The sequence below is a fragment of the Oryctolagus cuniculus genome, chromosome 13, assembly GCF_051225735.1.
Source record: "Oryctolagus cuniculus isolate XC-2025 breed Fujian yellow rabbit chromosome 13, ASM5122573v1, whole genome shotgun sequence".
Taxonomy (NCBI): Eukaryota; Metazoa; Chordata; class Mammalia; order Lagomorpha; family Leporidae; genus Oryctolagus; species Oryctolagus cuniculus.
Genome location: NC_142879.1, coordinates 51,137,529 through 51,162,544, shown reverse-complemented (window position 1 = coordinate 51,162,544; position 25,016 = coordinate 51,137,529). Strand labels below are relative to the sequence as shown.

General features: G+C 39.0%; 1 protein-coding gene, 1 non-coding gene and 1 pseudogene across 3 annotated transcripts in view; 1 reads left to right on the top strand and 2 right to left on the bottom strand.

Moving 5' to 3' along the window:
• Window positions 1-517: 517 nt before the first annotated feature.
• On the top strand, window positions 518-1,750 carry LOC149122594 (small ribosomal subunit protein mS35 pseudogene; annotated as a pseudogene).
• Window positions 1,751-8,333: 6,583 nt separating this feature from the next.
• Window positions 8,334-25,016, bottom strand: part of TSNAX (translin associated factor X) — a 40,010-nt gene continuing 23,327 nt past the window's right edge. The window contains exons 5-7 of one of the 2 annotated variants that reach the window (XR_016218990.1): window positions 14,148-14,275; window positions 11,068-11,232; window positions 8,334-10,178 (exon numbers count right to left, since the gene is read on the bottom strand). Coding sequence is in view for 1 of the 2 variants with exons in the window: in XM_002717369.6 (XP_002717415.1) it covers window positions 9,801-10,178; window positions 14,148-14,275 (506 nt within the window). In the remaining variant the exon portion in view is untranslated. The remainder of the gene's footprint in view (window positions 10,179-11,067; window positions 11,233-14,147; window positions 14,276-25,016) is intronic. The other variant, XM_002717369.6, reaches the window with a different exon arrangement.
• LOC127483668 (U6 spliceosomal RNA) lies at window positions 21,834-21,940 on the bottom strand. The gene has a single exon (XR_007910090.1). It is a non-coding gene; the product is annotated as a U6 spliceosomal RNA (small nuclear RNA).

Here is a 25,016-nt window from a genome sequence, read left to right as displayed (position 1 = left end):
TCTGTCAACAACACAACTGCACTCCTATGTTTACTGCAGCACTACTCAAAACAGGCAAGAAATGGAAACAACTTGAGTCCATCCCTGATGAATGGATAAAGAATACATGGTACATATACACAATGGAATATTACCCAGCGAGAGAAAGGATGAAATCTTGTCATTTACAACAATCTGAGTGGAACTTGAGGTCATTATGCTAACTGAAGTAAACCAAGCACAGAAAGACAAATACCGCATGACCTCGCTCATATGTGGAATCTCAAAAATAGATCTCATAGAAGCTAGAAATAGAAGAGTGGTTACCTGAGGCTGGGGAGAGAAGTGGTGAGAAAGGTATGGGGAAAGGTTGATTGATGGTTACTACTAGTCCACAGCTAGAAAGGAGTAAGTTCTGGGGTTACATTGCATAGTAGGGTATCGATAGCGTATCAATAGTGATAGATAATGCACTGTATATTTCTTTAAAGAATCCACAATATACTGTTTCCAACAATTGGATGTTTCACATGCTTGAAAGGATAAAAATATTTATGCTGATTAGACATTACACAATGTATACAGGAAACTAAACCTCACATAGTACCTCTTAAATATGTAGTTTTTGGGCCCTTGCGCCGTGCGGGGCGTGTCCCCTGCGGCTTGCCGTCCTCCCAGCCATGGCGGCTGCCACAATCCTGGTGTGGCTACCCCGGAGGCCTGGGGCCAGGGTAATGGGAGCCTTCTCCGCTGGCGTGTCGCCGACCACTGGTGCACCAGGACCTAGCCCGTGTACAACACAAAGAACATGCAGAAGTCAGAGGGCACAGAGGAGAAAGGCACTGCCTCCTAGGACAGAGAAAATGGTTGTTGACTAGGACCAGCGTTTACCCTGTGGCAGCGCCATTTAAACCCTCTGTAGTCCCTCTTCCTTTCGAATGGGTTATCCTGTGAAAAAGGGTGTGCCCATGGCAAAAGAGAGCAATCTAGAACCCCTGAAGATCCCCAATTTGCTGCATTTGACTCCTGTAGCGATTAAAAAGCGCTGTGAAGTTCTTAAAGATTTCTGACCGAGTGGCCAGCCGCACTTGACACTGACGAGAAATGTGAGAAGCAGTTTCCAATTGAAATTGACACAGCTGCCTACGTTTCATCAGGACCGTCCGTTCCCAACCCTAAGGCACGAACAGTAACCTTAAGGGTTAAACTTTCCAGTTTGAATTTAGATGACCATGCAAAGAAGTAGTTGATTAAACTTGTAGGAGAACGATCCCACAAGACCAGTGATTTGCTCACCCTCAGAACAGACAGCTGTCCTTTAAAGAGACAGAATTACGACTACGCAATGTATCTACTAACAGTTTTATACCTTGAGTCTTGGGAAACTGAATGGGAAAAATATAAAAGTGAGGCAGACATGGAGGAGTATGAATGGAAAAATAGCTCCTGAGAAAAAAATGTCCTGGAAACGCTTCTGCAAATGAGAGCTGCTGAGAAGACAGGCGCCAGTGGAAAAGAGCTCCCGGCTACCAAGGAAGTGGGCGATGAGGGGCGATCTGTTCTCAGTCTGAAGAATGAGGGCGACAGCGAAAAGACCCTTTCATAGTACAAAGGATCCGTGAAGAGACTGTTAAACTTGACATGAATTGTGAAGTAGAAGAATCTGCTGGATTTGTTAATTTTGTGGCATATGTAATCAAGACTTCATTTAATATAAAATTGAAAATGTTTAAAAAAAGTAGTTTTTGTTTGTTAAAATTTTTTAAATAAATAAAATAAAAATTCCTGAAAGGTTTTCAAGGAATTTAACATGTTGATTCTGAAGTTCCCTTAGAAGACAAAAGAAGCTAAGACTATCAAGACAATTTAGAAAACAATATGGGAATAGGTTGTCCAGATTCGTTATAAAAGTGCAATTTTGGCGTAGAGATAGGCAAATAGGTCAATGGGACAGAAAGAGGAAAAAAAAACATGGTTCATACGAGAATACAATACAGATGACATTGAAAATTGATGGGGAAAGGATAAACTTCCAGTTTACTTTGGAAAATAAGATAGCTTCTCTTCTCCATACCACACACCATACCCTGAGATATCAAAATAAATTATCAAAATAAATTCCAGATTGATTCTAAACCTAAATGGGAAAAGGCAAAACTAAAACCTCTAAAGCCTTTTAGATAAAAACACAGGATTACACAGCAGTGCACCGGGTTCTGTTTGGTGCCGCTGAGGAGTTTCTCTGGGCTACACAGGGACCAACAATGGACACCCAAAAGGACGTTCAGCCCCCAAAGCAGCAGCCTATGATATATATTTGCGGAGAATGTCACACTGAAAATGAAGTAAGCCGGCGCCGCGGCTCACTAGGCTAATCCTCCGCCTTGCGGCGCCGGCACACCGGGTTCTAGTCCCGGTCGGGGCACCGGATTCTGTCCCGGTTGCCCCTCTTCCAGGCCAGCTCTCTGCTGTGGCCCGTGAAGGCAGTGGAGGATGGCCCAAGTGCTTGGGCCCTGCACCCCATGGGAGACCAGGAGAAGTACCTGGCTCCTGCCATCGGGTCAGCGCGGTGTGGCCGCAGCGGCCATTGGAGGGTGAACCAACGGCAAAGGAAGACCTTTCTCTCTGTCTCTCTCTCTGTCCACTCTGCCTGTCAAAATTAAAAAAAAGAAAGAAAGAAAGAAAGAAAGAAAGAAAGAAAGAAAGAAAGAAAGAAAGAAAGAAAGAAAGAAAGAAAGAAAGAAAGAAAGAAAGAAAGAAAATGAAGTATATAACTCAGGGATCCAATCAGATGCAGAGAATGTGGATATGGAATTATGTACTAGAAAAGGACAAAAAGATCAGTGGTTTTTGATGCTTGATAAAATGTGCAAATTCAGAGGAGTATCTTCATTTGTACTTGGATTTGCTGTTAGTGTTTCTCATTGTGGTATAGCTTTTGGTTTAGCATACTTATCTTTTTTTAACTACAAATGATTTCATTTTAAAAATCTTTATATTTAGGTATATTTTAATATAAAGAAATTGTTCAATTACATGGCTTATAATTTAATTTTATTGTTTATGTAATCTGACACACAATTAAGGTTAAAATTACTTTCTTAAACTATACTTGCATTCAAAACCTAGAATCACCTGGGTTCTTGTGAAAAATGCAGTTTTTTGGAGTCCTCTGAAAGTCTAATTAAATTCTTTGGAAATCAAAAAAAAAAAAACAGGATTGCTAAGATGTTTCCAATTTAATGTGATTAAATTTGAGATTACTTGACTTTATGATGCGTAAAAGCAATATGCACTCAGTAGAAACCATACTTTGGATTAGGCATTTGGATCTTTTCCCAGACTAGTGATGCGTGCAAGGCGTGACACTCTTGTGATGCTGGGCGGCGGCGGCAGCAAGCCGCAGCTCCCCTGCAGTCATGGGATCACAGGGTAAGCAACCATTACTCTACAGTGGAGTGTACTGCCAGCATCTTTTGGATGCAGATATTCAAGAAGTCACCTGAAAATACTCAACACTTTATCATAAAATAGGCTTTGTTTTGGTGGTCTAACCGTCATCTGACATACATGTTTTGAACACATTTAAATATGCTAGGGGCCCTGTGTGTATCCTAGCAGTTAAAGCACTGGTTAAGGCACTCACCTCCCATTTCAGAGTATCTGGGTTTGAATCCCTGACTCCAGTTTCCTGCTAAGGTAGACCCTCGGAAGCTGCCATGATGGCTCAAAATGACTGAGTTCTTACACGGTAGACCTGGATTGAGTTCTCAACTCCTAGCTTCAGCCTCAGCCCTTCCCCAGCAACCAAGGGTTTTGTTGCAAAGGGGAAAAGCAAAATGGAAGCAGGGACCACTAAGAAGTGAGGATAAAATTTTTCAAGATATACAAAATAGAAGCATTTGTATGTTGATGGGGAGCTTCAGTAGAGTGTAGTGGTGAGTACTGCCAGAGTAATCCTTGAATCATTGAGAACTGGACCTCGAACAGGAGAGACTGGTCTTAGATAACTAAGTGTGAACAGGACTAACCAGAAAAGCAGAGTACATGAGCGCAAGTGTTGGTTCTTTGGGAGAAGTAATGAAATTGTGGAAATTCTATTCTCACTACTTCAGTTTTCTTTGCCATTAGCCAAGGTGGGTGAGAGGATAAGAAGGTACAGGATTTGGAGGAAAAAAGAAGACAATGTGAAACAGTCATCTATGAAAGGAAGAATCCATGTACTGAGGAAATAGGATTTCCAGCAATTATGTTCATAAACTTAGAGGGAGGCCAGTCAGTGTTGTTATTTTTCCCAAACTTTTCATCGTCCAAGGGACAGGTGGATTGAATCTGGGTTGCAGTTTTGCCAGTGAGTCTGATGAAGCAAGGGAGGAATGAGATCCGAGTGTATATGCAGAGTAGTAATGATGGGCAGTGGAACTTGAGCTACAGAAAAAGGAACTACTAAGATGCTAATGAGCAGTTCACAGGTAATAAGATTAGTGAAAGTCTCAGTGCAGTCTAAGGACTGTAGAATCTGGGATACTGGAAGAGGCAAATTTGGAGAGCTGTAGAAAATATACACTTTTTATTCTTTCAGTTAAAATAACTTGGCTATCTTTCGGTAACAGTTCGTGCAGAGCTATCCCATTGTTTTTAATAGCTTTATAACATTTAATTGTATGGTTATAGTATAATTTACTTGTTCTCCACTGAAGGACACTGATGTTTCAAAGTTTTTGATATTCAAAATAATGCTATAGTGAGTAGTTTTTGAACATACAACTTCACAAAAGTAGGGATAAATTCGATAATTATTCCCCAAATCGCTAGAATATAGATCAGTATTAATTTCTACTTTTTTTTATAAAAGATTTATTTATTTGAAAGGCAGAGTTACAGAGAGGCAGAGAGAGAGAGACAGAAGTCTTCCATCTGCTGGTTCACTCCCCAGGTTACAACTGCCAGAGCTGGGCTGATCTGACGCCAGGAGCCAGGAGCTTCTTCTGGGTCTCTCACGCAGGTGCAGAGGCCCAAGGACTTGGGCCATCTTCCACTGCTTTCCCAGGCCATAGCAGAGAGCTGGGTCAGGAGTGGAGCAGCCAGGACTCGAACCAGCACTCATTTGGCATGCCAGTACTGTAGGCGCTTTACCCGCTATGCCACAGAGTGCTTTTCATAGCAGTGTGTCTGTTTCACCCAAACATGGTGCTGTTGAACTTCAAAGCTTAACATATCTGATAAGTGAACAGTGGTAACTTACTGTTCCAATTTGCAGTTCTCTTATTTAAACCATGATTGTGTAACTTTTCCTGTGCTTATAACCCATCTGTGTTTCATATCTGAAAACTATATCAGTCAGCATCCAATCAGGAAAACAGAAATCATTCTAGGTATTATAGCCAGGAAAGGATTTAACACAGGTGCTTCCAAAACACTGGAAAGACTGGAGGAAAGGAAGGTCAGGACAATCTGCCAGTGAATTCAGGAAACGACACAGTCACGGAATTGCAGGAAACCAGGGCTGATGATGTCAGCTGCCTGCAACACTGAAGCGTGTGATGAACAGAATGCAGAAGACCTGCAAAACCTCACGTATGCCACGTGAACACGCCTAATACGCCTGCCCTCTGGTGCTGAAGAAATAGTAATGGCTTGTTTCTCTTTTGTCCTCCAAATGGTACTTGTGCCTCTCATTATCAGTAGAGTGCGAACAACATTCTCTGAAACAATCAAGGAGGTATGGTTTCCAGGCTTCCACCCCCTGTAGTAGACAGTTTAGAAGGCAAGCGTAGAACCAAGTAATGGTCAGTGCCCAGTAGAGCCACGTCCTGCATTCACAACACCTTTGCAGCTAGGTTTACACTTCAAACAGCATATGCTTCCACCTGCTGTGAAGCAGTGCTTCCTCATGCAATCAAGGCACGAGCAACTTCTTCCTAGAAGGGGAGAGTTGAAGTCCTATCAGTCTCTGTCTCCATCTGATAGTCAATCCTTTTTAGTGCAGTACAACTTGCCTTTACCATCCTGTAACTTGAAAATTAAATTAACAGGTTAACCAACAACCACCCACCGTATATAAAACAAGACAGCAAACGGAGAGGAAAAAACGAGACAACTACTGGTTAAGATATAAAACACAGGGACTAGCGTGGTGGCATAGTGGGTAATGTCGCTGCCTGCAACACCGGCATCCTATGTAGGTACCTATTATGAAGGGTACCATATGAAGACATTTTAAAATTTCCTTTATACAAGGTTCCTAATCTAGATTTTCCTGTTCTGTATTTCAGATTTCTGCTCCAATCTTTTATTTCCTTTCTTCTGCTTTCTTTGTAGTTTAGTTTGCTCTTTTTCTTATGATTGAAATTTAGGTTACAAATTTGACATCATTCTTTTTTTAATAGTCATTTAAAGCTATAAAGTTGTATCTGAACTTGCTACCACTCTATCCCATAAATTGTTGCATGATTGTTTTGTTTTCATTCCTCTCATTTTCCAGTTTCCTGCTTATTTAGGAGTGTGTTGCTTAATTTCTATTAGTTAAATTTCCCAAATTTCCTCCTGTTATTGATGTCTAGATTCTAGTCTGAGAATGTACTTCATGTCTTTTTTTTTTAAAGATGTATTTATTTTACTTGAAAGAGTTACACACACAGAGAGAGCGAGAGTGAGCAAGAGAGAGAGAGGTGTCTTCCATCTGCTGGTTCATTCCCCAAATGGTTGCAATGGTTGGAGTTGCACGGATCCGAAGCAAGGAGCCAGGAGCTTCTTCTGGGTCTCCCACGAGGGTACAGGGGCCCAAGGCTTTGGACCATCTTCTACTGCTTTCCCAGGCCATAGTAGAGAGCTGGATTGGAAGTGGAGCAGCCGGGTCTCGAACCTCGAACCAGCGCCCATATGGGATGCTGGCACTGCAGGTGGCGGCTTTACCGGCTCCGCCACAGCGCCAGCACTTTTCATGTCTTTTTAAAACACTTACTGAGATTTTTTTTTTTGTGGCCTGACATTCTGTGGCAAATGTTCCACGTACACTTGAGGAAAAATGTGTATTGTTGTTGTCTGGAATGTTTAGTATGTCTGTTAGGTCCCAGGGGTCTATGGAGTTACTCAAATCTTCTCCCTTATCAACTTTGTTTTGTTCTTTTACCCATTAATGATAGTGGGGTATTAAAATTTCCAATTCCTGTTACATTTTATTTCTTCTTTCATTTCTGCAAGATTTTTGCTTCATGTATTTTGGAGGTCTGTTATTGGGTGCATATATGTACATTTACAATTGTTATATATTTAGAATATATTGTTTTATCATTTATTATATCTCAGTATCTCTTTATAATTTATTATAATTTATATCTCCAGCAAAAAGAAATCTTTAAAGTCTGTCTTATCTGATACTAGTACACATGGAATCATTTTCCACACTTTAAATATATTTGTATTTGAATCTAAAGTCTTTTTCATACAGTAAAGATCCATTCTGCCAATTTCTCCTTCAGATACCACTGTTCTTTTGAGGAATCTTAAAAAAGCCCTAGGGCTTTCAAATGTCTATTTGGAAAACCCAATGATTTGATACATGCAGGAAATTACTTATGAAACAAAGAATTTGATTTCAGTTTAGAATTCTGCCAGCAAATTGCCATATAATCTTGAACCAGTTTCTTTTCATAACAAAGATGAAAAATATTATAACAGATGATGCTATCACAGCAAGTGTTTTTAAAACAGAGAGATTCAGAATGTTTGGAGATCCTCCATCATCTTAGTGCAACACCCACTGTATTAGTTATTACACACATTATGAAACTATACCAGCAGCAATGGTACCAAGTTACTCAAAGCTACTGACTGCCTACCCATAGGCCATTTTCCCTTTTCTCTGACTGTGTTTGCCCTTTTCCTCTCAGATGAGTGAATTGGTGTATTAAGGTGAACTCATTCTGTGGTCAGGGAACTGGGTTAGTGGGAAGGGAATGCAGCCACTGAGTCGATGAAATGTGAAGGGAAATCTTCCCTGGGAGCTTATGGAAAGGTATTTTTACTCTTAAGGAAGTACAGTGAAGTCTACTTTTCTGTTCACCGGTGTCAAGTATTCTTGATGCTTGCAAATGCAGTAACTACCCTGCAATCACAGGGGAGTGACTTGAAGACAGTGTGATGCTGACAGAGCAGAAAGAAAGGACTACGGAATCTTGAGAACTTCACTGACAACCTCAGTTAACTTATCAGAAAAATCTCCTTTCTCTGGGTTTTTAAAAGATATAATAGATCTCCATATTAGCTAGTCTATATTAGGTTTCACATTTCAACCAAAAATTCTACAGTAGTTTTATTATTTCTCAAGATGATCAAAGAATAAACTTAACTCCTATATTTTAATATTTTATTCAAAAGACCACAATTTTCAACATCTGTAAAACATTCTTCAATCCATTATTATTTTACATTTACCATTATAAATTTAATTTCAAGGGGGCAGAAGAAACAAGATATGCAATGGGACTGACTATATCTCTGCAGTGTACCACAGAATGTGGAAACAAAAAACCCACTATCATCAAAGCACACAAACAAGCAAACCTAATTTATTAAGCATGTCCACATTTTATTTTCCTTTAGGTGATATGTCTTGGAAAATTACATTTTAAAAGAATCAGCCCTTACACACAGAGCACTAATCTTACCAAAAATAAAATTTAGTATTTAGATTCTCAAAACTCATCAAACCAATTGGAAATGTCTGGTTGTGGGCCAACAGTGCTAGGCTCAAGTCAGTTTCACATCACAAATGATAATCTACAACTAATTTCAATAGGCAAATTCCAATTCTAAATATTACTAGACTACCACTGCTATTCTCAACTGTGTTGACAATTATCTTATTGCTGAATTGAATGTAAATTTTCTTTGGCAACTTTTATTTATTAGATAATGCCACAGGAAAACTCTTGGATTAACTTAGCATCTCAAAACTGCATTAGAATTATTTAATGTAATTTCTAATAGATGCTAGAATAGGAAAGCCTCCAAACATGCCAAATAACAACGAAGTGGTAAAATAATCAGTATTAAAAGTTCTTAAATTGTATGCACAAATATATAATTCAACTCAACTGTTAACACTGAAAGCATTACAATATTAGCTCCACTTTTCCATCAGATATTCAGTGATAAAGAACAAAAAACTAAAGAAAGAAATAACATCTGTCAGTTTTTCTGGGAGGCTATTTCAGACAAATTCAAAAAGGCCTAAAGTTGGACCATAATATGAATTTTCACTATAATTCTTCATAAACTTGAACTTAAAAATATTGGCAGCTTATTAATTTTCAGTTCTTGTTCCACAAAATAATCTTATTTTGGAGGTGTGGCACAATATTACCAAGAAATTTAAACAGGAAGCACAAGTGCACAGTTTAAGAAATGTTTACCATATATATATATGTGTATATATATATATCTCTCTGAAAGTCACCAACTTAATTTATAAATGGCTTTCACTAAAAACTACCACTGCAAAATTCACAAAGTAAATTAATACAGACATGGCAGAAAGTGCAATCTAAAGCATGTTTGCATAACAAAGATAAATGATGGTTAACCTGCAAAAAGTCCAAATTAGGCATGTATGCAAACATTTGTATGCAAATTTTTCATGAATATAAGAAATTACTCATTTGGATAATTTTATGTACAGCTTGTGTACAATTTAAAACAAGTACAACTGAAAGCATTTCTACGTAAAAGCCACAACAAAGTCAAATGAAACACTAAATAACAGTCTTGTACAAATTGGTCTCTCTTAGGAGTTCTCAAAATAACTGAGTGATATCATTCTAAGAAATACCCTCTTCTTGATCAATCATTTCCGTTTTAACTGAAAACACATCTGCCAGCATATGTTTCGGGATTTCTGAACCTCTGACTTTCAAGGCATAACAAGCATTTTCCACTTTAGCCAGACTTTGTTTCAAGGTATACAGCTTCTTAGAAACCTCGTAAGGCCCAGTGTTGCCAATGAAGGAAAACCCATCATAAACCTGACGTAAAAACTGGCTCACTTCAAAGGGGGTGTCAATGTCCCCGTTCCCCACACTGTTAATACACATCCGCATCAATTCGCCAGTTAAATCAGCCACTCCCAGAAGGTAATCAACCGGTGTGATTTTCAATCTCCAAGTAACAAACTGCTTATCTTGTGCATCAGAGGAAGGCTGGTAAAAAACAAAAACAAAACAAAACAGAAACAACACACACACAAAGAAAATATACTGTGAAAAACACTGACTATGGTATTATCATATTTATAACAAAGTACAAAATCAACAGCAGATTGGTCATTCTAATCTCTAAATAAAACAATCCATTTTGCTTAATGATCATTTGGGATATTATTAGAATCCATGTATTGGGTAGGGAACTGCATCACAGAACTTCAAGATATTTTTGTCAATCTAAAACCATTCCTAACTTCACTTGATATAGGCAATGAAAACACTGTTAAATAAGGCCTAATGACTGCATGACAATCACTTATTTAAATGTCAAATTATAAACCCCTTCAAGTTTGTCATCCACTCATATTTTTCTGTCATTTAGTCCCTTTCTGGCCTTTCCTCTCTCCCTACTCAGCCAGATCATCCAGATTTCTTACTTTCTCACCATAACCTCTATTCCCTAAGACCCCATTATCTTCTACTACATCTGCCCAGCAGGAACAGAATCCTGAATCAATACTAAATCTACTTAGTTCTTTATTCAGGTGGCTGAGCACCTGAGTTAAAAAATAATCACAGCTACACAGAGTTTGTACCGCTACAAATTATTCCCTAATCCCTCTATCTATCCTTACACTTGCTCACTCCAGCCTCTCCAAACCTTCACCACTCTGCTCAGTTCTCTTCTCAAATGAACCTTCACTTTCAGCAGATAATCTTACCTACTTTCACTAGCCTGGTCATTTGTGAGATCACCTCGCACAATCTCTCTCTCAATTATCTTTATCCATACAAAATAACAAGCAAACAAATAAAAAAAAAAAAAAACAGAAACAAAAACAAAACAAAAAAACAAACCCTTGTTCATATCCACATCCATTTTTACCTTCTATGCTCCAGTCTCAGATGATGAGTTGTCCCTCCTCGTGTTTGAGGTTAACTCTTCCAAATGACCTTGACCCATCTCCACCCACCTCTTCCAGGACCTTGCTTCATAAGGCGTATGCCCTTGGGCAAGTTATTTCATCTCTCTAAACCTCAGTTTCCTCATCTGTAAAATGGGATAACAGTACCTACCTCAGAGGTTTATTTTAAGGATTAAATGCGATAACATTTACCAGGTTCTTGGTATAATGCCCAACACAAAGTAAATAGTAAATGTTAGCTGTCATCATTTCCATCAGTGTTAAATCTTTTCTTTCCACTGGTTTCAGTTTCTTTCTCATCGATGTCTTTCTCTACTGGGTTCTTACTAGCAGAGGTAATGCCCAATTGTTGAAAGAACACATGGCACTTAGCTTGGCGAAGCAGCAATTACACCAAAGGACATATCAGGCAGTGGGAAGGGCAAAAGCATGCAAGGAAAAATTGTGTGCTATATCTGAGGGACTAGGAAGGTTATCACTTTCGAGCAAAGTTTAAAGTAAGGATTAGTACAGCATGAGTCTAGGGAGCTAGCGAAGTAAGGCTGATTGTCACATTAAGGAATCTTAATAGGTAATGGAGAATTAAGAAAGGAAATTTTAGTTAGATTCCTCTGGTTGCTGTGCATCCAATACGTGAAACCAGATACTGTATAGACTATTCAAAGATCATCTAGTCCAACAACCTCCCTGCAGAGCCTAAGAAATTAGGTTCAGAAAACACCATAGATAATATAGCTAGTTAACAGCAGAGCTGGATAAGCAGCTTAAAGCCTGCTTTCCAATCATTCTGATGCCCTTTAAATTACATCACAAATGTGTCTGTGATGTTTTGTTTCTATAATTTATCAGAGATTTAATATTTTTTAGGAAGGGTAGATTTTGTATGTGTGTGGAGAGGGATTTACATTTTGAAGGCCATTCATAAAAGTGACATTTTCTTAAGAAAATATTTATGTTCTCTGTATTCTTACATGGAGTTCCATGGTTATAAATTAGTTGATCTTGGAGAAAGATACTTTAAAAAATAACAAATTCCAAATAATGTACTATCAAAGAAATAAATTCTATCTGATAATCTAATACTAGGAAAAATTACTTAAAATGGCATTTTTAAGAAGGACACTGAAGTATTTAGGGGTGAAATATCATGATGTCTCTGATTATCTTAAAGTGGCTTAGCCAAAAATATCTATAGAAAGCAAATATAGTAAAATGTAAACAATTATTAAATCCATGAAATAGGCATATGGTGGTGGCTATATTTCCATGCTGTCTACCTTTCTGATTGCTTGCAATATTTCCATAATAAAAAGCTTTTAAAATTAATTTTAATTTTTTTTAATTTAAAGGTTTTTAACAACATTCACAATAGGCAAGTCACAGCAAAATACCTTTCCCTATCAAAGTATCAGAATATTTAGCACCAAGAATCCTGAGCACTAAAAGGAAAAGTTATTTATGAATATGGTCTTAACAATTTGAAGTCCATGATGCCATCATAAACTTAGAATTATTTAGTTCCTGCATCCTAAAAATAATGTACTTACTCTCCATTGTTTTTGCCTTTCCCCCAATATTTTCACTTAGATTTAGAGAGATGTAGTACTTTAGTAATGTTTTCAAGAAGGCATGTCAAATTAGACTCATCTCGTTCTGTAATACAATCTTCATTATGAAGGAATTTCACTTCTCAAAATGAATTTCCTTCCTAATAAACTTAGTATATTTTAAAAAGTTGAAATACATGGCTTCCTTAAAGTAAGTTATATGCCATGCCATGTTAGTTTCATTTTGTAGTATTAAACCTTTAGTTGATATTCAAGCATATTTTACTTTGGGGCCAGCATTGTGGCATAGTGGGTAACGCTGCCGCCTGTAACACTGGCATTCCATATGGGCAGTGGTTTGTGTTTTGGCTGCTTCACTTCAGATGCATCTCTCCACTAACACCCTCTGAAAAGCAGCAGAGGATGGTCCAAGTTTTGGGCCCCTGCTACCCACAAGGGAGACCCAGATGAAGCTCCTGGCTCTTACTTGACTCAACCCTGGCTGTTGCAGCCATTTGGGGAGTGAACCAGCAGATGGAAGATTCTCTGTCTCTCCCACTCTATCTGTAACTCTTACTTTCAAATAAATAAATAAATTTTTGGAAAAAAAAAGAAAATTTTGTTTTTGAAGCTTCTTCCACATCCTGCCTACCTAACCTGCATGTTTGAATGATGTTTAAAAAAATGTACAAAAATTCAAAACAGTCTATCTTGTTAACTGAATGCTGTTATCTTGAAATCCAGGAGGAAAAAAAATTGCATATTTAAAAGTCAAACTGCAAAAGCTTCTCTTTTTTTTTTTTCATTCAGAGGAGCTTCATAAATTTCAGATTCAAGCATTTAAAAGTGATTAACAGCTCTCACTATGTAGCAACTTCTTTATAACAATGAACTCCTGAGTGCACATGTGTCAAGTGCTATATACTGCCTAATTAAAAACCTTTAAGTCAAATCCTCTAAAACAATCCTTTGAGGTAGGTACCTGATGCAATGGATCCCAACAGCACATGTTGAGAGGCGCTAGTAGAGTGGACAAGGGCACAGGCTTACATTCAAAACACCTGGTTTCAAATTCTTACTACTTGTGTGGCTTTTGAAAAGTTACTAAAAATATTTAAAAGCCTGTTTCTTTTTATAAAATGGGACAATTTTTCATTCAAAAGGCTAATGAAAGGATTAAATACAATAGTTTTAAAGAGCACACTGAAAAAATATGATAAAATAAAAAATAAACTTAGAGAGTTATCACTCAATAATGCTTTAGAGGTAAAAAGTACTACTTCCTCCAATATACCCAAGGTTGTTCTTGTTCTTCTATCCACTAACCAAAATATTTAAAAAGACTACATTCCTAGTTGAGAATCTATGAAACCACACTTTAAAAAGAACATTCTCATCTGAATCTTAGCATTACTAACCCATAACTCTCTTATAATGATTATGCTATTACATGAAATATGCAATAAATGTGAAATATGATTTTAAATTCTCACAGTCTTGTTTTCTTTCCCATTGTCTTCAGTTGTAAATATCAACTGTTTATTAATTTCATCCATACTGATTAATGATCGTGTTTTGATGAAGTGCTGGAAAGAGACAGCTTCCACATATTCCTGCAATCCTGAAAAATCAACAAAGAAAATTACAAGTCCTAAATCACTAAGAATATAATAAAAAAACTTCTAATTGATATATCACCCAGCTCAACAAAAGCTGAATGGATGCCTACTATATAGCCAGCCAAAACTAGATACTTAGAGCACAGAGAATCCCTTGGGGATAGATGAAGGAAATTAGCACTGAACATTTTCTTGACAGCTTGCATATAAATAATTCAGTTTCTCTTTTTAACTTCATGAGTCAGTGTTAAAAAAAACCTACTTTTGCCTACTGAGAAATGTCGAAGATTTTGAGAAAAATAAATTCATATAAGCTTTAACAGGAATTCAGATCTTTTGTTTTCTTAAATGGCAAACAGAACAATAATTCAATCAAATGAATGTAAAACTAAGGATCTCTTGACTCTTTCTTAAAATTTTAATAGGTAAAAACATTTTAAATAAACATAAAAAATGGCAAAATATAAAATTTCTCTTCATACTTCAAAGTGGATCCAAGGTACACAGAAAACTCCTTTCTGCTTTAGCTTTTTAGTTCAGAAAAATAAAAAGCTAAGAAATATAAATCTGTACCAGATGCAAATTCCAAAAAACTTCACGCTGAATTAAACTTTGGTAAGATCAAACTTTTCATTTAAAACAACTACATTTTTTAAAATTTATTTTATTTATTTGAAGGGCAGAGTTAGAGAAATGGAGAGAGAGTTTTCTATCCACTGGTTCACTCCTCAACTGGCCACTATGGCCAGGGCTGGACCAGGCCAAAGCCAGGAGCCAGGAGCTGCATCCAGGTCTCCCACATGGGTACAGGGGATCAAGGACTTCAGCCATTCTCCACTGCTTTCCTAGGCACATTAGGAGGCTGCTAGACTGGAAGTGGAGAAGCCAGGACCTGAACCAGCACTCATGGTTGCCAGCACTGCGGGGGGGCTTAACCCACAACACCACAATGCCAGCTCCAACAACTAAATTCTATACTGAAAATTTTCGATATTATTTTATTATGCATCAATCTACAAACTCATACACAAAGGGATTAAGTAATTCTTAAAAAAATCAATATCATGGGGCCAGTGTTGTGGCACAGATTAATTAAGCTGACTCCTGGAATGCTGGTATCTCATATTAGGGAGCTGGTTCATGTCTGGGCTGCTCTGCTTTCTTACCCAGCTCTCTGCTAATGCATCTAGGAAGGTAGTAGAAGATGGGCCCCTGACACTTATGTGGAGACCCAAATGAAGTTCTGGGTCCCTGGCTTCCACCATGCCCAGTCACAGCTATTGTGGCACTTTAGGAAGTGAAGCAACAGATGGATAAACTGTCTCTCCTCTTCTATTTTTCAATAAAGTGAATCTTAAAAAAAAAAAAATATATATATATATATATATCAGTACTGTCAGGTTAAGAAACAGCCTTTTTGAAGGCTTTGTTGTAAAAATAGCAAGAAGTGAATGAAATTTCTGATAAAGGAAAGAAAACACAGAGCTTAATCAGATCCTCAGCATTTAAGCTGTCTAATGCTTTTTATGACAGATTCCTACTAGACAATCTTCCATTACCTGACCCTTCAAATCCGGTTTGGCAGCAACAGTGTAGGAAAGCTAAGAGCTGTAGTATCATCACATCAAATAAATTTAAGGGTCAAAGGATACAAAGGGAAACAGATGAACTGGTGTTGATAGTGATAAGAGGAACCTTAACTAAACCAAAATATCCTGACTCATTTTAAGTTGTAAATGATACCAAAGTGTAGATGGGAAAATAGGTGCCTTCAGCACAGAAGACGACACTGACAGAAAAGGACAATTAGCTTAATAAACCAGTTTTATGCTGAGAAATTAAACACTAACAAGGCAGAGTTTAATAAAACATCAATCTGATAAAAATATTTTTATAATTATCTCATTTTGTGAACTAGTCTCCTTCACTAATGAGACTAATAATAGGTACACTACTTGTCAATTAACTCTCAGCTCCATTACCTCTGATATTAGAGGTAGACCCTTAAAACATTTTTCCAACACCAGCTGCTGGCTGTCCTGCACTTAGAAGGCTGCTAAGAAACAAGAGGGCACTGGCTTTTACTATCCTTTGAGCACCTGGTACCCTCTACCTGTAAGGCTTTAGATTGCCAGCAGTATGTGGCAAGTCCCTGAGGGCAGCTTCCTTTGCATTCCTAGAAGTGGCTTTCAGTAAGCCAACTGAGTCAGCAGGGAATTCCACAGCATGGCACCTCCTTATGGACAGCTTCAGATTTAGCTCTAATCAGAGCAACACCTTAGTCAATGTCTCTGCCATCCAGTGAGCCATGACTGCACCTCTCTGGGGAGGTCTGGGTCTTGTTACTTCCTTGGGTGCTCTGCTCAGCCCTCACAAACATGGCTGCACATTCCACCTGGTACTCCTGTACTCTTTATAGAGCTCTCACTCCCTTGCTATATACCCTCTACAAAGTTGGTAATTCCTAGGTTAAATGTTCCCTGTTAAACTACTGGGAATTTAACATTAATTTAAATTCCCTGTTAAGTTTCTTGTTTAGAACCTGATGAACACAATAGAGAATTAGGAAAATTACTTCCCCTTCACTCCTTACACCTAGAGGAGATATTCTATCTTCTGAAGCCAGTCACTACTAGGCTCGGGATTGAGATCCAAATCCAGTAGGAAGCTAAACGTGGATTCTCCCTCCATTGTCCTGGGTACCACATTTGGTGTTCTCTGTTAGATGCTTATGGTCAACATGGAAACATGTTTGGATCTCTCCTACCCACTGAACCCATCTTTATTTTCAACTATTACCCATGCCACTCCTCCCATTCAGAGCAAATTTTCTTGAAGTAACTGGCAACAATTTTTCAATAACTTCATCTCACACTTCTCAGCCTACTTCAATCTAGTTTGAGCCCAGCTATATACCCAAACATCCCTTATTACAGTTACCATACTAAGTAAGTTGAATGGACATTTTTTCATCTTAGTCTTTGCAGCCTTCAACATATTTGATGATATTTTCTGCATATATCCAAATGCTCACTTGATATCCCTATCAGAGCAACCTCAAAATCAATTCATCCAACAATGAACTCACAATCTGCTTTACAAACTTGGCCCTAATCCTAATCCTAAATTTTCCTAATCCTAAATGCCTCCTCGCCTTCCCTTCATCCACTCCTGATCTCTTCTCATCCATTCTTTGCGGACTATTTACCACATCACTCCCCTTTTTAGAGCTTAAACACTTCTCACGGCTGTTAGAATACAGAGCAGATTGGGGCCGTGGCTCACTTGGTTAATCCTCTGCCTGCGGCGCCGGCATCCCATATGGGCGCTGGGTTCTAATCCCAGTTGCTCCTCTTCCAGTCCAGCTCTCTGCTGTGGCCTGGGAAGGCAGTGGAGGATGGCCCAAGTGCTTGGGCCTTGCACCCGCATGGGAGACCAGGAGGAAGCACCTGGCTCCTGGCTTCGGATCGGCGTAGTGCCGGCTGTAGCGGCCATTTGGGGAGTAAACCAACGGAAAGAAGACCTTTCTCTCTGTCTCTCTCTCTATAACTACCTGTGAAATAAATAAATAAATAAAAAGAATACACAGCACATCATTAACAAGGCTAATAAAACCTTACTTAATTTCACTCCACCTACATCATCAGTTTCTTTTTTTTGACAGAGTTAGAGAGAGAGAGAGAGAGGTCTTCCCTTCCTTGGTTCACCCCCCAAATGGCCGCTACGGCCAGCGTGCTGTGCCGATCCAAAGGCAGGAGCCAGGTGTTTCCTCCTGGTCTCCCATGCGGGTGCAAGGCCCAAGCAGTTGGGCCATCCTCCAGTGTCTTCCCAGGCCACAGCAGAGAGCTGGACTGGAAGAGGAGCAACCGGGACAGAACCGGCACCCCAACCGGGACTAGAACCTGGAATGCTGGTGCGGCAGGCGGAGGATTAGCCTAGTGAGCGGCGCTGGCTACATCATCAGTTTCAACTCAGCCTGTAATCATATCATAACTAACAAAAAGTTACATTTATAAAACAGACACATAGTAAGGTTTGGAAAATAATCTGGGTAGCCCTCAAGGCCTAAGTATTAAAAGTACTGATCCTCAAAGTCTTATGTTAATTGAATAAGGATGGAATTTCATTGAATGATGGAGTCTAAAGATTGAGTCTCAGAAAGAGGTAAGACTGGATCAGGTTGTTGGGGTAGAGCCCATATGACTGAACCCTTTACAGGTGTGAAGGCGGAGTGTACTCACTGTCTCTCTGCTTCCTGGATCACCATGTGATCTTCCTGCACCAGTCTCCTCCCTCACCAATTGCCTGAACCAATGTGTCTACCTGATCTTGTACTGGGTACCCCATAGTATATTTCCTACAATTAGTATAAATCATTATTTCAATATTTCAAGGTATGAACCCTTCTCAAATTATTATGGTTGGCTTACATTTCCGAAGCACGTTGAATAAAAACAGCACTGTTTTAAACATTAGAATCAAACAGATAGGCACAGGCATTTAGTAGAGCAGTTAAGACACTATTTAGGATGCCTGTATCCCATATCAGAGTGCTGGGATAAAGTCCCAGCTCCACTTCTCATTCCAGCTTCCCATGAATGCACATCCTGGAAGGCAGCAGGCGATGATGGCTCAAGTGCTTGGGGCCTGACATCCATATGGGAGGCCTGGATTGAATTTCAGGCTCCTGGCTTTGGACTAGCTCAGCTTCAGCTGTTGTGGGCACTTAGATGGTGAACCAGAAGATGGAAAATCTCCATCTCTGCCTTTCAAATAAATAAAAACAAATTAAGAAAAAAAAAGTTTCAAATACAAGTAGCAAAGTGCTTCTGCTATGTAGGGTGGCAAAAGAAATGAGCACAAAAACTAAGACTATTACCAATTAAGGTGGTACACATGGGCCAGCGGCGAGGCTCACTAGGCTAATTCTCCGCCTGCCACACCGGCACTCCGGGTTCTAATCCTGGTTGGGGTGCCAGATTCTGTCCCGGCTGCTCCTCTTCCAGTCCAGCTCTCTGCTGTGGCCCAGGAGTGCAGTGGAGGATGGCCCAAGTGCTTGGGCCCTGCACCCGCATGGGAGACCAGGAGGAAGCACCTGGCTCCTGGCTTCGGATCGGCACAGCACGCTGGCCGTGGCGGCCATTTGGGGGGTGAACCAATGGAAGGAAGACCTTTCTATCTCACTAACTCGTCCTGTCCAAAAAAAAAAAAAAAAAAAAAAAGGTGGTAGACATGAATTTTCATAGGCCTTTGTGCCACGTAAAGCTCAAGGATGTCACCAAGCAATAAGTTTGATGATTCCTAGTGCCTAATAAATCCCTTTTTACAACAGGCACAAAAACATGATTAAATGAGCTACATCCATTTAAAAAATTATATGGGTTTAGTAATTAAATTATATTCTAGAAGAACATTTATTTAATAAATAGAAAAATTCCTGTTTTGAAAAAAACAAAATACAATGGGTAAAGGTTTTATGTTGGGAAGGTGAAAAAGTTCTGAAGAGGGATGGTGCTGATGACTACAAAACTGTGAATGTGCTTAATAACACAAAACTGTCTACTTCAAGATAGCTAAATGGTAGATTCTATGTTAGGTACAGTAATGTTATATTGCAGTTTTTTTTTAATGGAATAATTATAAGTTTCCCCATTAATACTGCTTGTGTGCCATGCTGCAAGTTTTGATAAGCTGTATTTTAATTTAAAATAAATCTTGTGTTTAGCATGTTCTATAAGCATTTGTCTAAAGAATCCAAGACCAAATATTTCTATTGATCTGATGAGATGAAAGATCAAGGCATTGCCTACTTATACCAATTTTTATGAGGTCATGCTTTTACTGGTTCAACTTTTGAAAGTGGCAAAAATACTTTACAAAATGGTATTAACTCTAGAGCCACATTTAGTAAAAAAAAAGGTAGATCCCCCTAGTGTTGTTTATTCTATTCATTGAATTTAATATTATTTCACATGAGGTTATTAAAAAGACCACAAGCATTTTAGCAACAGATACTTTTTTTTCCCAGCAACTTCTGTTCTAGAAGCAAAGCATTCTTGTTTGGTTGCCATATAATTTAGTTTCATTAAGAGGGAGTCTTTTTTTTTTTTTTGACAATTCAGGAGGAAGAAAAGTTCATTACCCCTAACTTGGAAAGTACCACAGAGATCATGGCATCCAGTACTTTGTTTTACAAATTAAATGGCTTGGATATGGACTGTACTTAGTTGATTTTGCTAACCAAAAATCACGTTTCACAATATTGTCATTAAAACTACTTTCGCCGGCGCCTCGGCTCACTAGGCTAATCCTCCGCCTTGCGGCGCCAGCACACGGGGTTCTAGTCCCAGTCGGGGCGCTGGATTCTGTCCCGGTTGCCCCTCTTCCAGGCCAGCTCTCTGCTGTGGCCCGGGAGTGCAGTGGAGGATGGCCCAAGTGCTTGGGCCCTGCACACCATGGGAGACCAGGATAAGTACCTGGCTCCTGCCATCGGATCAGCGCGGTGCGCCGGCAGCAGTGCGCCGGCCGTGGCGGCCATTGGAGGGTGAACCAACGGCAAAGGAAGACCTTTTTCTCTTTCTCTCTCTCTCACTGTCCACTCTGCCTGTCAAAAAAAAAAAAAAAAACCTACTTTCGAATTGACTCATGTTTAAAACTACTTTTTAAAAGTAATGAGTCTGGGGGCCAGCACTGTGGCACAGCGGGTAAGACCAGCACCTGTGGTGCCGGTATCCCATATAGGTGCCAGTTTGAGTCCTGGCTGCTCCACTTCCATTCTAGCTCTTTGTTGTGGCCTGGGAAAGCGGCAGAAGATGCCCCAAGTCCTTGGGGTCCCTGCACCTGTGTGGGAAACCCTGAAGATGCTCCTGGCTCCTGGTTTTGGATCAGCCCAGCTCTGGCCATTGCTGCCAACTGGGGAGTGAACCAGTGGATGGAAGACCTCTCCCTCTCTCTCACCTCTCCTTCTCTCTCTGTGTAACTCTTTCAAATAAATAAATAAATCTTAAAAAAAAAAGTAATGAATCTGGATCTTTCTTCATTTAGAAAGGATATTTTGTCATATGTTTTCCTATAATTATCATCTTTATTAACATTCATTCAGAATCAGTCATAGTTTAAAAAATATTAGTTTGCTTTTTGACTTTTTAATAGTTTTCCCTTCCCATTGCTGAACTCTGAAATTCACAATTATTTAATAAGCAAGGCATTTCAACTCTATAGTCTGTATTCTCAACTTAGCTCCATTTCTACACTTGCATGTTCAAAAACTGCTTAAAGAACTTTATTAAACAAACAGCATCTACCCTAAATCTTAAGTGTCTACTATGTAAGAATATATCACATACTTTACATCCATTTTTTTTCAGTACTCATTATAACCTTATCTGGCCTTATTACTATTTTTAATGAATGAACAAATTAAGGCTTAGAGAAGTTAGAAAATTCACCCAACTTGTTTAGTAAATAATGATAAAAAATTTTCTATAATTCAAAAGCTCATGCCATTTCCAGGTTACTTGCTTATTTACATTCAGCTGCATACAAAACACACTTTTTTCTTTAAATATGGAACGCGTCACGAATTTGCGTGTCATCCTTGCGCAGGGGCCATGCTAATCTTCTCTGTATCGTTCCAATTTTAGTAGGTGTACTGCCTAAGCGAGCACAAAACACATTCATTTTTTCTCGCCTTTTTTCCCCGCTAGCTTCTCTGTTCAGCTTTTCCCCATGCTTTAACCTTATGCTCTCTCAAACATATTACATACTTTCAGGATTCCATGCTACTGTATGCCTGTGAAGACCTTTCTCACATCTTTTTCTATCTATAGAAAAAGTTGAAATGTTTTGATACACCCCCAATCACAGCAGCACCCATTCCCAGTCCATGAAACTTGTGCTCTGCTTTAAAAACAACTGTCTAATTGCCCACCTTACCCCAGAAACACTCAGAGCAGGGACCATGTCCCGACAACTTTGCTCCTTGCCTCATCCCCAATACTTTGTGTAGAAAAGACACTGAAATGTTTAGTATATTGCTTCTAATAATCTTCCCCAATTCCTCTTCACTAGTTTTATGTAACTGTAAGTGCCCTGACAAAAATGTTTAAAAATTTGGTATTCAAACATTCAGAACTCTCTAATTTATAGTACCTCAGATTTGAGTTCATTAAGAAAGATTCTTGGGGCCAGTGCTGTGGCACAGTAGACTAAGCCTCGGCCAGTGGTGCTGGTATCCCACATGGGCACCAGCTGGAGTCCCAGCTGCTCCCCTTCCAATCTACCAATCTGTTTATAGCCTAGGAAAGCTGTGGAAGATGGCCCAAGTGTTGGACCTCTACAACCACATGGGAGACCGGAAGAAGCTCCTGGCTCCTGGCTCTGGATCAGCCCAGCTCCACCCATTGCAGCCATTTGGGGAGTAAACCAACAGATAGAAGTTCTTTATTCTCTGTCCCTCTCTCTAACTCTGCCTCAAGTAAATAAATAAAATCTTTGAAAAAAAAGATATTCCTATAAGATAGAGCTCAAAGGGACAAAGTGCAGAATTAGAGGCTCTCTTTTTCTTAAATGGGAAAAAATACAGAACAAAATTTATAGTCTCAGACTCTATTAAATATTAGTGACTGTGAAATGTTAAATTTTCAAGTATTTCTAAAGCTATTATGTAAGTTACTCTTGGGATGTGTTTGATGAGAATTACTTCAGAGATGATGTGGCCACTTCTGCTCCCCAGAAATTTCATGCTATACTATAAAAAAGTTCAAGGACATCTGGCCCCAAACACTGAAAAGCATTTTTTGTCATATGTAGGTAAAAGGATTTTTAAACAAGTTATGTTTCGACTTAATGAAAAGGACATCCGCTATTTTCATTGAATAATCCCCAAGGTGAAAATTTTCAACCTACTGCTGTACTCCATCAAACAATGCCTTCCCCTCTGCCTTTGCCTTGGACGAAATCCAATTAGAATTATTTACAGAATCAGCTGCCAGGAAGAGAGAAGTTCGTGGGCTGCTTTTATGTAATTTGTTATTTTTCTCCTCGCTCACCTGTTAGAACATATACTGGAAAACTCAATTAAAGACTTCTGGCTATTTGTAAAACATTTAAGTATACATCCAGTCCAACTCTCCACCAAAAACTATACATAAAGGTAAACAGATGAAACTTTGTTCCCAAGTTTTTGATGTTTTAGAAACTTGTTTATCACATGATTCAGCTTTTCTGCGCTACATCCAATAGAACTGAAAGCATATGCTCACATAAAGGCTTGTAGGCAAAGGTTAACAGCAGCATTATTTACAATAACCCCAAAGTGTAAATAAACCAAACATCCATCAACTGATCAAAAATCAAAATATGGCATTATCTGCACAATGGAAGATGATCCAGTCATAAAAAGGAATGAAACAGCAGTGGCGTTGTGGCGTAGTGGGTTAAGCTGCTGCCCACAGCGCCAGCATCCCATATGAGTGCTGGTTTGAGTCCTGGCTGCTCCATTTCTGATTCAGCTCCCTGCTAATGTGCCTGGGAAAGCAGAAGACGGCCCAAGTGCCTGGGCCCCTGCACCCACGTGGGAGACCTGGAAGAAGCTCCTGTCTGGCCCAGTGCAGACTGATGTGGCCATTTAGGGAGTGAACCGGCAGATGAAAGATCTCTGTCTCTCCTTCTCTCTCTCTTTGCAACTCTGCCTTTCAAATAAATAAATCTTTAATTAAAAAAAGATAAGTGCTTTGACACACAAGAGGTTTTCAAAAAATTCATGGAAATGTACATTATCTTTTTTCTTTCTTTTAAAGATTTGTTTATTTGAAAATCAGAGTTACAGAGAGACAGGGAGACACACAAAGAGAGATCTTCCACGTGCTAGTTTACTCTCCAGATAGCTGCAAAGGCCAGTGCTGGGCCAGGCCGGAGCCAAGAGCTTGTTCCAGGTCTCCCACAGGGAAGCAGGGACCCAAGCATGTGGGTCATCTTCTGCTGCTTTTCTCAAGCCATTAGCAGAGGGCTGGATCAGAAGTGGATCAGCCAGGATTCAAACCAGCACCCGTAAGAAATGCTAGTGTCACATTCAGTAGCTTTACTAGCTGTGCCACAATGCCAGCCTCCCGCACGTTATCTTTTAATTCTATATTTCCACCAACCTTTTGAAGTACTCTCTTGATGATGAACCTTGAAAACATTATGTTATGTGAAAGAAGCCAAACACAAAAAAATCCACATATTGTGTAATTCTATTTATAAGAGATGTTCACACTAGACAAAGCCATACAGTCAGAAAGTAGATTAGTAGTTGTCAAGGGATGTGGGTATTAGAAGGAAGGGGAAAAGGAATAGTTGTTAATGGTTAGGAGATTTTTTTTGTGGATGATGAAAATATTCTGAAGTTAGGTAGTGATAAGGATAAAATCCTGTGAATATACTAAAAACAAATGAACTGTTCAATTTAAAAGAATTAATTTTATAGTATATAAATATCTCAGTTTTTAAATTGCATTTATAACTTTCTAGGAATACCACTGAAATTTTAAACAAGTTATTTTCACCAGATAACTGAAATGTTAAAATAGGATATGTTCATTTTATTCATAGTCCACTCTGCCAAAAATCAACTTTCAAACACATGAATTATACATTGAAAACCAGTACCTCTTTAAGTCTTAGCTTTGTAAAGTGTATGCACTTATATACCACCCAGAGTAAAATAAACTTTAGCACTGATGAGTGTATGTTGAGTAAAAG